The sequence below is a fragment of the Xiphophorus maculatus genome, chromosome 17 (genome assembly GCF_002775205.1).
Source record: "Xiphophorus maculatus strain JP 163 A chromosome 17, X_maculatus-5.0-male, whole genome shotgun sequence".
In the NCBI taxonomy this organism is placed as follows: domain Eukaryota; kingdom Metazoa; phylum Chordata; class Actinopteri; order Cyprinodontiformes; family Poeciliidae; genus Xiphophorus; species Xiphophorus maculatus.
This window is the reverse complement of record NC_036459.1, coordinates 19,234,297-19,249,430: the sequence shown is the minus strand read 5'-3', so window position 1 is coordinate 19,249,430 and position 15,134 is coordinate 19,234,297. Positions and strand designations below refer to the sequence as shown.

The window sequence follows — 15,134 nt, the reverse complement described above, 5'->3', positions numbered from 1 at the left end:
CACATGGGTCTATTTCCAAAACTGTACAACTGTCATAGGCAATGGTTATAGGCAATCCTTTAATAGAATCCAAAAAAGGTTTGTTGTCACCTCTCATGACTTGAGAGAAATTAATTCCTGAAAATTAGATCCTGGACTTCCGTAGTAAGAGGTACTCTGAGAGGTACTAATCAAAAGTACAATTATGAAATATTTGTTTTTCCTAATTTTAGGAACCTTAAAACTTCATTGATATAAATAAGTGAAGTTTATTTCAGCAACAAGGCAGTTCAAAGTTCTTCACATGATATAAACAGGAATAAGAATAAGAAGCCATAAAATGTTTAATATGATGGTTAATTCCTTTGATGCTTTGTACGGTATAACTTTGGACATGTATCAATACTTCAATAAAGATTTTGAAAAAAAAAACAAAAAAACCAGTTGTGTACTGTATTGCCATCTATCGCCCTCTCGTGGAGACAATTCTTCACACGTGATCGGTCACGTGCTGGTCCAGAGAAAGGAGAAGTTTTCCTGCCAGCAGGCCGGTGGAAGTGTCCCAGCAGAGCAGGTTGGCCTGGGCCTGGAGGAGAGGACTCTGCTGCCGGGTCCCCTCACACATCTGTCGGTAAAAATGTCAGCCAGGAACCCCGGAACTAACCTCGGTAAGTCAAACACTCCCAGTCCGGCTACGACTTTCTCATAAACACGTGTCTGTATAGAGTTGTCATATAAACCGAGCTTTCGGTCCTAATTCTGAGGTTCTCAATCTGTGGTGTAATACTAGAATGTTAAATAAATTAGCGACGTGAGAGTTAAGTGAAGAAGTGTGAGCATTCCAGTTTAATGAGTAACAGCGGGTCAGTAACCTGCAGGATGACAGCTCTAAACGTTTTTTCTCACCATGCAGAGTGTACATTTAGATTTATTTTCTGAACCGGATATTTGAAAATAATAATAATAAAACAGTTTTTAAAGTAAAATGTAAACAAACTGATGCCAGTAGTAATCTTTCTTTCTTGCCTGCAGACCTAGAATGGTTGTCCAAAGTGAGGGTGAACACTCAGGCTGTGCTGAAGAGGGCTCAGCACATCCAAGGCCTGAAGCTCCCTAAGAAGCAGTGGCAGGTTAGTTTTTCCATAATGCGTGCTGTGTTGTAAGTGTTCAGAAGCTCTTCAGTTCCCGTGTTCACCATGCAGACGGCCTGGCTGTTGAAGGCGGCTTCCTTCATCGATTTGACGACGCTGGCTGGAGATGACACGCCGTCCAACGTTCATCGCCTGTGTGTGAAAGCCATCCAGCCGGTCAGATACGACCTGCTCAGGAGGATGGACATGCATGACAAAGGTCTGCTTTGCTCAGTGCATCAAGATCACCAACAGTATTCACTCATCTGCCTTCACATGTATAGAAACTTGAGTGGCATCCCATCCTTAATCTGTAGGGATTAACACGACATCAGTCCCCTATGCTGGTATAACAGCTGCAGCTCTAGTGGAAAGGATTTCCAGCAGGGTTGGGTGTGTTTTCATGGGAACTCTTTGACTGTTTATTTGTGAGGTCAGATGCTGATGTAGGACAAGAAGGCCTGCTATAAAGTCTGTGTTTGTCTAAGTGTTTTCAGGCTAAGCTCAGGACTCTGTGCAGACCTCTTAAGTTTTTTCACACTCAACTCGCTCATCTAACATATAAACATATAGTTTTTCTAGGTTGAATATTTTCATAAAAAATAAAAAATATATGTTATAGCCTACACACATTCATAAGGAGGTTTTCTGACTGTCAGCTGTCCATCCATAAACACTACTTGCTAAAGGAAGCAGCTGTTCAGAATGCTGAGTCCACTTTTAAAAGATACAGACCTGTAGGCTGTAGATCAGTGGTCCCCAAACTACGGCCCGCAGGCCAGATGCGGCCCGCCTCCACATTTGGTCCGGCCCCCTGAACAATACCAGAGTATTTTCATATATGTGCATTTTTATTTGATAAGTTGGACTTTTGCAATAAAATAAATGTTCCTTAGTAATGAACTTTATTTATTATTAACTACTAGTTAGTAACTGTTTTATACATGCATATAATTGACCCTAACCCTTTTTTTTATGTGGAGAACCCAGTGTTATTTGGTTATTATTTATTTCATAAATAGTGTTATTTCCTGACTTTTGTTCTCTGAAGAATCCAGAAAAGGTTATTTGATTGTGCTTTCTGAAAAACAATACATTTTTATGTTTAGCACTCTTACAATCGTCACACTTTTTCTGTTACAAACTGACCCCGGCCCCCCATCAGAGAAGGGACAAGTTATGTGGCCCTCACAGGAGAAAGTTTGGGGACCCCTGCTGTAGATGATGACGGGTCTGGTCATGTATCAGTTCAGCCTGCAGAGGGAGCCACAGCCCGGTTTATCAGCCTAACTGGGTCTCTTGATGTGATCCAGGGTTAACCACAGCAGCAGTGTGTGTGTATCCCTCTCGGGTGGCCGATGCTGTCAGATCACTAAAGGCAGCTAACTCCAGCCTGCCTGTTGCCTCAGGTGAGTCTCCTGGAATCTTTTTACACTTGCTCTGTACAGGTTAAAGGTCGTGGATGTAAGTGTGTGTGTGCGTGTGTGTTTCCGCTCCTTCCTAGTTGCCACTGGTTTTCCAACTGGGCAGACGCCCCTGGAGACCCGACTGCAGGAGGTCTGTATGGCGGTGAGAGACGGCGCTACAGAGATTGATATCGTCATCAACAGGACGCTGGCTCTAACAGGACAATGGGACGGTAGGCTGCGTCAGAGCCGCCTTAGCCCAGAAAAACATTCTGAAGTGTGCAGTGTGATAAACTTCAGGTCCAACCAGGCTGAGAGAGCGGCCATCAACAAAACCACTCCACAAGATTAAAAACAGAAGCATCTTATATATAAAGTGAGTCTGAAAAGAGCAAATTCAACAAAGGAAGTAAGTGGTGTATCCTTTTTGTGCTCAGGAGAGTTCGCTGTTGGAAATGCAACAAGAACTTTCTAGAATTGGAGCAGATCTCTTCCGTTGTTCTCAGTTGTTCACTTTCTAGATTTCCTTCATGTTTTTTTTGCATGTTTGGACAGTCCATCTGGATGCTGTGCAGATGGAATGATTTTTGCTCTTATTTGTTCAGGATCACCCTCTGCTTCTTGCTTTACTCTAAATATTTGACCATTCTGACAGAGTGCAAAGTAACAAAAGTCAGTTGTTACCCTGACAAGGAGGGTCAGAGGAACGTCCCAGTTCCTGATGGAGGAACTGGGACTCTTGTTGGAAAGTCTTTGAGTACTGTTGTTTGGCCGTTCTCTCTTACTGAACCTATACTATAGTGTAAATGTAGCCTAAGTCAGGGTTTTTCTGTTTCACACATAGTACCCGGTTAGCTAGTGTGTGTTGTTTCCAGCATGTTGTGGTGTGGATCTAGAACCAGGCGGTGGTTTATGCATTGTTCCAGCACATCTTCTTCCACAGTGTTTTAGCGTGTGTCTGAAGGTAAGGGTCCCTTTTAAACACAGTGCCTGAAAAATCAGCAGCTTGTGTCAACAGAAGTGGGGGAAAAAGGTCCACCAGCATGATAGCTGTGATGTTCAGGAGCTCTTCTCTAGCGTATGATCTCCCAGAACTGTGGAAATTCATAAAACTAAAGGAGGAAGCCTTATCAGTAGTCTGTCTCTTCTGTCTCTGCAGCCATGTACAGAGAGATTGTCCAGTTTCGAGAGGCCTGTGGTGACGCCCACATGAAGACCATTCTGGCTACTGGAGACCTGGGAACCTTCACCAACATCTACAAAGCCAGCATGGTGGCCATGATGGCGGGTTAGTCTCACAACACAATTTTCTTTGTAATTGTGAAGATGACAATTAGTCTGTTGTTATGAAAATGCTGCAAAAAAGACATTTATTACTCAGAAAACACTGGAGCTCAGTCACCTGATTCCCAATGAAGATTGTACGTAAAAATTCAGATTTATGTGTCAACTGAAATATATTCAGCAAACTTGGTGTAGGAGAGAAAATCGGTTATTGTGTGTGGATAATTCAGAGTTTATTAACAAACACCAAAATGTATTAATCATAAGTTATGAACCATTTTTGGGAATCGCAGAAAGTTCTCTCCGATACTCCGGCTTCCTGCCACAGTCTGAAACATGACTGCTGCGTTAGTCTCATTCATAAGGCGACTTCTCAAGGTTAAGGTTGATTTGATTAAGGGTATGACAGTGAATTTGTGCTGAAAGTTTTTTTCATACTAATTTTGACTCCATAATTATGCACTCCCTTGTGATGCTGTCATATTGTGATTGTAACATTATAAAATGTGAGAAAGTTTAAGCAAAATGAATTCAGCAGAACTGAATCGTTTGGACTCTCCCGATCTCTGCTTAGCTAACCATCACATGATGAGCTGATTACAGAACCAAATTGTCAGGGACTCTGTTAGATAGAGCTCATTATTTTAATGCATTGCTTTTGTCACCTCACTCGCTTCTTAATCTGCCACTGTTCCTATAAATTGCACATGAGATTCCTGAAATTAAATGATAATTTAACCTATTAATCTGTGATGTCTATTTAACTCTACTGTCCTCTCCTAGTATTCTTGTGCCCACCTAAATGAATGGACCTTTCACCCCCCCCCATACCCCCCCACACACATTTAATACCCATTAGCCATTATCTGGTAATTAAGATTCCTCATAATGAATCTCTAAGAATATTCCAGATTGAGAAAAGCGAATGAAGGCTACAGAAAAAAGACCTGAATGGAAAAAGAATTTGCGGAACATGCCTTTAATGATCTAGGAAATGTTTAACTTGTTCTGCTCAGCAGCAGCCAGATGAACGCTCATTATAAATCAGGGTGAACGAAGATGGAGAACATTTTGTGTGCTGCTTGCAGTTTGTGAGGATCTATTAGAGAATCATTTTATCATCTATTTTTAGCAGGAAAGCCGATAAAACACAAATTGTGAAGGAGGACATAAAAAGTCTGAGCATGGGGATATTTTTAATTCTTGAACATGTAGATATCGTCTGTCAGCTGAGAGCAGATGTTCATGTCTGCCTGCTCACTGCTGGACATCCTGCACACCTTAACCTGTGCAGAGGCTGGCAGACCGGTCACTGCTGGAGCTACACTGGAAGGAGCTACTTCAGGGTCTACAGTTGTTTGCCATTTGCACCAGTCCAAAACAAAACCGGAGTTAAGTGAACATGATGGCCATTTAAAGCGTAAATAAGATGAATATTTAATCCTCACTTCCAAGCACATATTAATCTCATGAATCAGCTGGAATATTATGAAGAGCCTGTAAATAAACATGAAGCCAGCAGCTGACTGCAGTGTAGCAGAAGCAGCAGTGGTTTATTATCTTAATGCTGACTGTCATTGTTGATCCCAACAGGTTCAGACTTTATCAAGACCTCTACAGGGAAGGAGGCCGTCAATGCTACTTATCCTGTTGCCATAGTGATGGTGAGAGCTATCCGTGACTACTTCTTGCGCACCGGCCACAAGGTAGAGTACTGCCTGTTGTTATGGATCTGTATGTAGAGTTTACTGTATACAAAGTAAGAATCACATGTAAATGTATAAAAACTCCTTGATGGAAGAGGGTTAAGATTGTTTACTTGTTGAAATAAAGATGTACTAATTCTCCTGTAACTCAAACATCTGGAAGAAACGTTTTGGCTTGCGTCAGCCTGAACATGGTGTCCCTTCAGTCAAACACGGGGGTGGCTGCGTTATTCTGTGGGATGTTTTTCTTCAGCAGAGACGGGGGGAGATGGGTGAGGCAAACATCAATTTCCCCACTCTGGGATTAATAAAGAACCAATCTGAAAGGGGAGCAAAAGGTTTGGATCAGCTGGACAACAAGCTGCATTATGACGGTCCATATCAAACCATGTTCATATTAGAATCACCGCTGGATAGGGTTCATGTTATCAAAGTTCTTCCAGACTAAGCAAGTGAGAGTAACTGGTGCTTACATTTCACCTTAATCTATAAATGAAGTCAGAGAAAAGAATAAGTGGAGAAACTGATCTTACATGTGAATTTAAAAAATGTTTGTATCATTTTGTAAGCATATGTCATGGTTTAAAGATGAAAGGTATGCAGTAAATGTTTGTGGGGTTCTGTAGTGATATATTTCTGAGCTTTGTGTGTGTATGTGTGTGTGCGTGCTCCTCCAGGTGGGCTTTAAGCCAGCAGGGGGAATCCGGACAGCCCAGGAAGCCCTGGTGTGGCTCACACTGATCAAAGAAGAACTTGGTAACGATTGGCTCCACCCACATCTGTTTCGCCTGGGAGCTAGCAGCCTATTGGCTGACATCGAGAGACAGGTGAGAATTTAAATCACATCGTCACTACATGCTTGCTTCACATTTCCAACATTTGTGCAACTTGTGCAGGTGTACCACCATGTGACGGGGCAGTATGCAGCTTATCATGAGCTGCCCATGGCCTGAACACTCACATGTGCTTCAGAAATTATAAAGGAAACATCCAGTCATGTCTGTTTTTAATTCAAGACCAGTGTTTTTTAGACAATAACTTGTGATGAGTTACCAAAACTTAATAAATCTTTAATTTTAGTTCTGAGCTCTGGTGATTATTTCCATCTTTTTTTGAAGAAGCTGTATGTTGTCGTGTAAAACAACCTGATCAGATCGTTTTCTACCATGCAGAATGGAACCCTCTTATATAGTAAATCCAGAATATGTAGCAGATATAGACAAACAAATAGTGACTTGTGTTCCATTTTTAACCTATTTATGTATATACCTTGAAAGTTAGTATTAATTTAAAGCCATAATAACTGCTGTGATCAGACACCGGCTCCTCCAGAACCCACTGGACTCGGAACATGGAGATTGAGAATGAAATTTACCAGATGGAAAAATAATGTTTGCTCTGGTTACAGATGAATAAATGATAAAAATGTGGTCAAAATTAATAGTTTATATTTATACTAACCAAATTAATGTCAATGTTAAGGAAAAGCATTTGGAATTATTAGCATTTTTCTGTAGTTATGAGGACTAAGTCTCTTGGCAATTTATTCTGTATCAATGCATTATACTTATAATAGGTTTGCTTTAAAAAAAGGCAAAAAGAAATGGAAGGATTGGCCATTGGTCACATACTGGTCAGAGACCATCAGGTAACTTCTAACTTGATGTCATTTTTTTGAGGTTTCAAGATAAAAATGGACAAAAAAAAACCCGTTAAGCCCAAACCTATTGATACCTGTTATGGTTAATTGTAATCTGTTCATTTTACTCACACTTCTGCAGCTAACACAGGTAGATCTAAAAAAAGATTTTGTGAAAAGTCCAATATGTTTTGTTAATTTCTGAGAGAACAACGTGCATATTTTTGACAAAGTGCAAAGAAATAAAATGACATCTGACTTGTTTAATGTTTATTAGGACACTCAAAGACTCTACAATAAAATCAGCCCATTCCCTCTCACACACATTCATTTGCTGATGAAAAAATATTGGTATTCATTTTACATTATTCTTGTCTTTTAGAGATGTCTGTATCATTTCCTAACAAACTTTTTGTTTGAATGAAAATCATTTTACATCTTAAATCTTCATGGGGTATGAATACATTTGGACTTATCTCTGGTTGGTCCACACAGGCCTTCAGCTAACTCTCAAGCTAACGCTGTTTTAATAAGTTTTAATTCATTCAGTAGTTTTATGGACCATCACACATGGCAGCAATTTATGGCAATTTTTTGTTACCATCAAGGCTTTGTAATAAAGAAACTAAATAGATGAGTAAGAGTTCAGCACGCTGGTCTTCCCATTAAATACACAAATCATAATCTTTCCTCTTAAGATTAAAATGTTCCTTTTTTTATTTTGAAAGACTTTTAGTCTTGCTATACAGCAGTTTTAAATTCAAAAATTATTTAATTGTGTATTTAATATGACAATTTATATAAGAGGTTAAAATATAAATGAGTTACTCAACAACCACAGTACTTAAACCACTGAGTGGGAGTTCCTTACAGAGATAAATTATCTTGATAAATTTCGGATAAAAACACTTTATTCCAATAGTTTCACTTCTCTGAGGTGTCAGAATGATCTAACGTTTAACCTGGAGAGGATTTTAAAGCTCAAAGCACCACATTAAAATCTAAAAAAAGGTGATCCTGTAGGAGCCAGCTGTGCCTGATGAAAAATGGACAACGCTCTGTCTCCCTCAAGTTTGCTCTATTTATTAATTGGTATGAGTTCTAAATCTGGTCTTGAGGACTCTGTATGATGAAAGATGTAAAACGGATATAGGAATATTTTAATCAAAGGGCTGAAAGATTTCTCATTTTTTCAGTCCCTCTCATTAATTTACAATCACAGCACGTTGGTAAACTAAAACACCAGGATTGTAATTAGGTTTTTAAAAAAACACCACTGTGTAGAACCCAAATCCTTGAAATTTCTTTGCAGATAACAAAAACAGGGACATTTCCCCTGCCATTTGCCCCTAAAACAGGAAAAAAACAGATGAGTTTTTGAGAATGACTGAGACTTTAAGAAAAATGATCAAATCAACAGAGAGACAAACTACTATGGATAAAAGAATTAAATGGGGTACATTAATTACATGGAAACTGTTACTAATCCACATGCAGGTTGATTCTAACTGTTCTCACATGTTTGTCAGATCATTATGTGTGTTAGTCTATAGACTGATATAGACTAATACATTATCACTATAGTGATATCTGTGTTTGACCTGCCCTACATTCTGGATCTGTGAACTTTTTTCCTGGATAACTCGGCAGCACTCTCAGGGTGCTTTTGTCTGTTAAAAATCAAAGTAATCTATTTTTATCTGAGGACTGAATGTTTTGGTTTTAATCATCACCTCCTGACATCAGTGTGAGGAAACATCCTGGGTGGGTCTGGCACTGTTTGTCACAGAAGGCTAAGAGAGATCCTCCCTCAGCCAGTGAGCTGTAAAATGGCAAGATGGGCAAAGAAATGAGAGACCTTGTGATTTGAAGGAGCCTGAAAAATGATCTATGAAGCTTTTCCTGTTTCCAGGGATGGGACACAACGATGACGAAAGGCTGCATACAGCAGCCTTCACGGTAACTTTACTTTGCCATTTCCAGTGACCGGCAGTGGGTTTCACTCCTCTTAGCAGCCAGTCACCTTCATGTAGATGAATGCATTGTTCATTATACGGCCTCTGGAATACAGAAGGTTATTAATGTCATTTGATCCAAAATGAAGGCAGTCTCCTCAAATTGTGACTAAAAATGACTTTCTGTCAGTCACTTGGAGTCCATGTCAGCAGTTATTGGTCAACAGGTGGGATGTACATGACACGAAAAACAGAAATAGACTTTATATAGTTTTCCACATATGTGCAACAGTAAAAGTGGTAAATTCCTGATTCATAAGGATTATGGATTTATTATGTTTAGGAAAAATTTAATCTTTGTTAAAAATCCACAACATGCTAAGAAATCAGAAATGAGTGTTGATTATTTGAAGTTTACAAATGAACTCAGTGTTTCTCAAACACCGGGAGCCCTCCGGGGTGCGGCACGGGGTCCTTGGAATGCCAAAGGGAAGCTGAGAAAAATAAATAAATAAATAAATCTAATAACTATTTTCATAATTTATAACTATTTTTTATTATAAAATGTAATCTGTTTTTCATTCAGTACTGAAAAATATATATGAAACTAATGTATTGAAATGTCACGTTCATCTTTCTGATTGGCTGCCAGTCACATTCATCCAGATGCTTTGCTCCACAAGCTCTGAGCAAAGCAGCTGAAATGAATCTGTGTTGAAACCATGTGGTGGAAAGACAACATTTAAAAAGCATGTGCCTGTTATCCAACTATTCTCAACCCGAGTGACATGCTGCATTAGTTGTCTCCAAAAACAGAGAACATGTGTTCTGGTCCTGGCTTCAAAGCTGTCACTCCAGTCTGCTCTGCCTGGTTTCAGGAACATTTTCATTCCAGGCCACAAAAATTCATTCTAAGCTATCTAAAAACAGAGTAAGTCAAATCTGAATATAATTTAAGCTGCACGCTTTGAAAAATATAAAGATAACAGATGAAATAGGACTATTTATTTATTTTGTGGGAAAAAGCTTATTAATCACTGACTTCATTCTCAAACACAACCAGTGGAGCAGGGCTTGTTAACGCCGCTCCTCCTAGTGAACCTGGAACACATAGATGATGTTTATGACAAAACAGAAGACCTGCAGCATGTTGCTTTTTTCACTGGATAGCAGGATATAACATATTATAATAACATACATTATAAAACTGCAAATGAGATGATTGTGTGCTGTGACACATTTTAAAGCTAAAATGAAATGACAAACACAATTTCTGTCAGAAAAAAAATATTTTCATTGTGCAAAAATAAACTTCTTCTGTATTTTTGAAAGGAACAGGAGTTATTACTCTGAAAAAACAAACAAAAAAAAAGACAAAAAAAAGCTATGGTTTTAATCAAGGGTTGCACCACAGCATGCTACAAAGCCTCAGGGTCCACAAGGTCCTACGGTAGCCTGGTGAAAGCCTCTCTGAAAAGGCAAGGGGGGAAAGGATCACCAGGGAAACCAGAAAGTTTAATCTGATCAATAAAGAGATTCAGAACTGTTAGAGACAATGACTGAAACTGGCTAAAGGCAGCAGAGCAGGAGCCTGAAACAGTAGACTCTGCTGTCTGGAGTGTTGCCTGCTGGACCTGGGTGTGGTGGCTGAGGAGACTGCCTGACTGAAAGTTGGTGTATTTAGCATTATGCCTTACAGTTTCCTTGAAACATTGAGAGCAGAGGAATTGGGACCTTTTTATTCGCTTTTTGTCACTTTACAAAGATTACTGAAGAAGTTTGACAATGACAGAATTAGAACAGGGGTTCTCTCAGCTACATCTACACCACAGGGAACATGGCACACACGAGTCAGAAACAAAGTTTACTTTTGTTGTCGTTTGGAAGAATGGGGCCACATGAAAACTAATGCCACCAAGAGAAATGTGAAGAGAAGCTCCTCATCTTTGAAATGGAACCTTGGAAAACTTCAATAGCAGGAGATGTCTTATGATCACCCTGTAGGGCTTTAGGGAATATATAATTCAGTAGCAGAAGAAAGTTTGCTTCTGGTTTCATTCTTCCTCCACTGTTTCTACAGCAGACAGCTGTCACTGGAAAAAACTCTTTTTGTCTTGTCTTGTTTGATATTTTGAGGATAGTTACAATTTGGTTGAATACAGAGATGTAGTTACATTTTTTTTTTTAAAAGTGAGCATCGATGTTAACCCAAAAGCAGTTTCACTCCAGAACTATTTAATAAATAAAACAGTAGGATCTCCATAGGTAAGGGGAATGTACTTATCTAGAATCAGCACCTTGAAGGTTGGAATATCAATTCACACAAACTGTCTTGTTCTGCTCTCTGCATACAGAAGAGGTTCACAGTCACTAGATAAAATGACCATTTTTTTTGTTTTTTGTCTTTAAATGAAGCTAAACATTCCTGTTTTTATTTAGTTCACGGTTATTAGTCCTCAGTCTGCTTCATGTTGTGGTTCAGGATGTCAGTGCTGACGGGCCATCATCTGTTCCTGCTTCGCTGACCTGCTGGAAGAAGACGTGTTTCACTGACGACATTGACTCTCTCTTACCAACTTCATTCATTGTTTTCTTTTAAGTAGCAATTGGGCTAGATTATTATTTGATTAGTTGTCACCTGATAACTGGTAGATGAGAACACAATTGAGGAATGAATGCCATTATTATTTTTTGGAAAATGAAAAATGAGCTCATCAGTATGCAAGTAATGTTTAGGATGTCATAAAAAAATCGGATTTCACTCACCAAAGAAATACCAAGAGTCATGAGCATTAAATATTAATATTTAAAGGTCATGGATTTAATGATCCTTCATAAAAAGAAATATGGAAAGAGCCGCGCTGAGCCTGGATCAGATCTGATCAGACGTTAGCTGGATTTAAAATGGATGCTGGATAGACGACCTGAATGGAGCCACGGAGAGCCTGGTGCATGTCAACAATGACAGAAATATTATGAGCTGTTACAGCTACTGAGGCAGAGAGCAAAATTTATCCAGAACAGAAGCCAGAAGTCACTTCTGAGTGAACTGAGCAACATTCATAACCCAGTATGAATGCTCCATGCTGCTTCCCTCCTGAACTCAGCCTCACACCTGCTTCCTCTTCCTCATGCAGCTGCTCAGCATGACGAGGGTCAGAACAATTCAGTCATCTGTGTTCCAAACTGAAAGATGCAGTGATTAGATGTTTTACCATTTTTATTGCTTTTACAAATACAACAGTGTTACAACAACCCCTGTAGAATAGGATAGAATAGAATAGAATAGAATGTGCCTCAGTCTAACTCAATTGTTGTTTATTAATTACTCGTACTCATACACAGCCATGGGATCATCATTTGATGGGCGTACTAATCTTATTGTATGTATACTTCAGGAATGAAACAAGAACAAAAACATCCTCAAACATTTCTTTCTGAAGTCACCTCGACTTAATGCCAGAAAATAACAACAGAACCTGTCGTTGCCATACCGACGGTGAATGTTCATATCTCCTTTCATTCTATGTGGCAAACTGAGGCTGAGAGAGACCGGGTGCCCATGTGCAAACATTTATGAAAGGTTCAATGCAGCAATTTTCTCTGCATGCTTGACTTTGAAAACTGAGACCTAATGGCCACGATGGGCATCTGTTAAATGTTACTCTGCTGCATCAAAGAGAAGTCTAATAAACCAAAAAACTTTCCCTGACTGTGGAATTCAGACTTGCCTCATTATTAATTTCATGCATCTTTTCCATGCTGGGAAAAAACATGAAACATATTGATCAGTAACTCGTTGAATGTTTCCTCTGAATGGAATCAGTTCATTGTGGTGTTAGGGGCTGAGTGGTGTGTTGTCAACATGACATACCAGGCATCAACGTTAGAATGCCTGCCAGTCTTAATGAACTTGGAATGGTTTAGAAAGAGTGTTCCCAAATTCTTCCACAGTCCTGTGAGACTAACTGTGAAGAAAGCTTGATAAGCAGAGATGATTGCCGCCAAGCAATCTTTAAAAACAAAAGACTCCTATATACAAACCCACGCTGAGTCAGAAGTTGGACAACTTCTCCTCTGTCCGGATGCAGCTCCAAACATCACATTCATAAGGTTTCAAATCTAACATATTTTATTAGATTTGATTGGTGATCCATCTTCACTCAGGTAGTGAACCCCACAAGAAACAAAAACCTCAATAAATTAGAATATATTGAAAAAGTTCTATATTTTTTTGTCTCTCATTTCAGAAAGTGAAACTTGTTTACAATAGAGTGAAATATTTCAAGCCTTTAATTTTGATGATTACAGATTACAGATAATGAATAATGGCTATGAATATAAATAATTGATTTGGGCAATTATTCATTAAACTAATAATTTGGATCAAAACCTCTAATAAAACACAGATCCACGAATAAAAGTATGCATGGCTATTAAAACAGCACATCCTGTGTTTTCAGTTAACATGTCCAGAGAAAAAGAAATGATAGAAATAAATGATTACAAAAAGAAATAATTTATGTCTATTTATAATTGTTCGATCAGGTCAGTTCTGAGCATCTCGATTTCTGAAGCGTTTGGTTTTCTCCAGCTGAACAGCAGGTTATTGGACAGTTAGCTGAACTTCAGCCACAGTTAGTTTGATCAGAGTATCATTGAACTGGTTAATCAGAACTCCTCTACAGTCTTGTGCATGGATGATTTACTCGTTATTACTGGAACATTGCTGGTTTTTATTCAGCCGTTCAGACAGCTGTAGTATTCAGGAACATTACTCCCATCTCTTTGAAAGCACCAAGATGAATCTCAGCATTGGTTTGTGTTTTTCCCCTGGAAGGGGAGCAGGGAGTCTGTGGAGCCAACACAGACTTCAGGGTCAACTGGAACATGAATGATACTGCTAATGATGTGTAACTTGCTGCTAATGGCTTTTCTAAGTGCTTCTGTAAACTGTCAGCCTTTTAGTGGGCTCCAGCAGGCAAGGCTAATTTAACATTATCAAAGAGTTTTTCTTTACCATGACCAACACTATAATATCATATTTTCTTGTTTGGATGTCTGAACATTTTCCTTTTCCAAATCTTTTTTTTCCTCTACAAAACAAATTTATAAATTTTTCTACTTCACATTCTCTAAGTTTTCTCCACCCTTTAATTTGCAAGATTGTCAGTTATCTTGTTTTTAGATGTGCTAAATTTAAATTCTGTATCATATTGACCACTACAAATACTTTGTAGTATAGCTTTGTAAGTATTTTTATTTATAAAAACCTTTCAATGGCAATTCTTGGTCAACACATAAATTATGAACCTGATTGCAGAGAAAACCATTATGTTCAGTAGACATTAATATCGGTCAGTCAAGTGGAAAAAAATTCCAGTTGTGCGAAACTGAGAGGATTAAACTGACAAATCTTCTATCAAGCAATAACACACAGCTTGGACAAAAGAGAACTCATCCTATGGCTCAGTTAGTTTCTTTAATTAGATCTCCAATTAAGAAATAACAAAAAGCTTTCAATAGCATTAAATAGATCAAACACTTTCCCTCTCCTCTTTGTGTGGAACACAAAGAAATTCAATTAGCTTAATTAGCTTGGGTATTTTGCTCTTAATACAATTTAAGAATTACTTTCAACAAGTTGACAGTAAAACACCAATCAGACTAGAGCAGTAGCGATTTGTTCCTCATGTACTGTTTGAAACAAAGATCAAGTTACAGTCAGCAGGTTAGAACTGAGTTAAGTAGCAGTAAGGACCAGTCCAGTTTGGGTGTAATGTCACACACAACAAATCAGCCATGGGAATGCAAATGACTGGATTTACAGGCAGCAGAGGTTATAATGGGAGCAGTTCTAGTGTGATCAGACACTCTGGAGTTTTAGGGTAAGCTCTGTCAAACTTCATCAGGTGCAGGTAATTATGTTCCTAGAACTTAACTGGTGCTAGAACCCACTAAACAGCAGGTCTACTTATTTCTAAAAAACTGTGTCTGTCCCAGAGCTCAGAGATGAGCCAGAGGACAGAGCTGCT

General features: G+C 38.8%; 1 protein-coding gene across 1 annotated transcript; it reads left to right on the top strand.

Annotated features, from left to right (window-relative positions):
- Window positions 1-467: 467 nt before the first annotated feature.
- Window positions 468-6,584, top strand: dera (deoxyribose-phosphate aldolase). The gene is made up of 9 exons (XM_005808134.3): window positions 468-647; window positions 1,012-1,109; window positions 1,182-1,329; window positions 2,423-2,518; window positions 2,614-2,748; window positions 3,675-3,803; window positions 5,393-5,505; window positions 6,183-6,332; window positions 6,402-6,584. The coding sequence occupies exons 1-9, from the start codon at window positions 617-619 to the stop codon at window positions 6,456-6,458; spliced, it is 957 nt and encodes a 318-aa protein (XP_005808191.1). The 5' UTR covers window positions 468-616; the 3' UTR covers window positions 6,459-6,584.
- The last annotated feature ends 8,550 nt before the right edge of the window (window positions 6,585-15,134 follow it).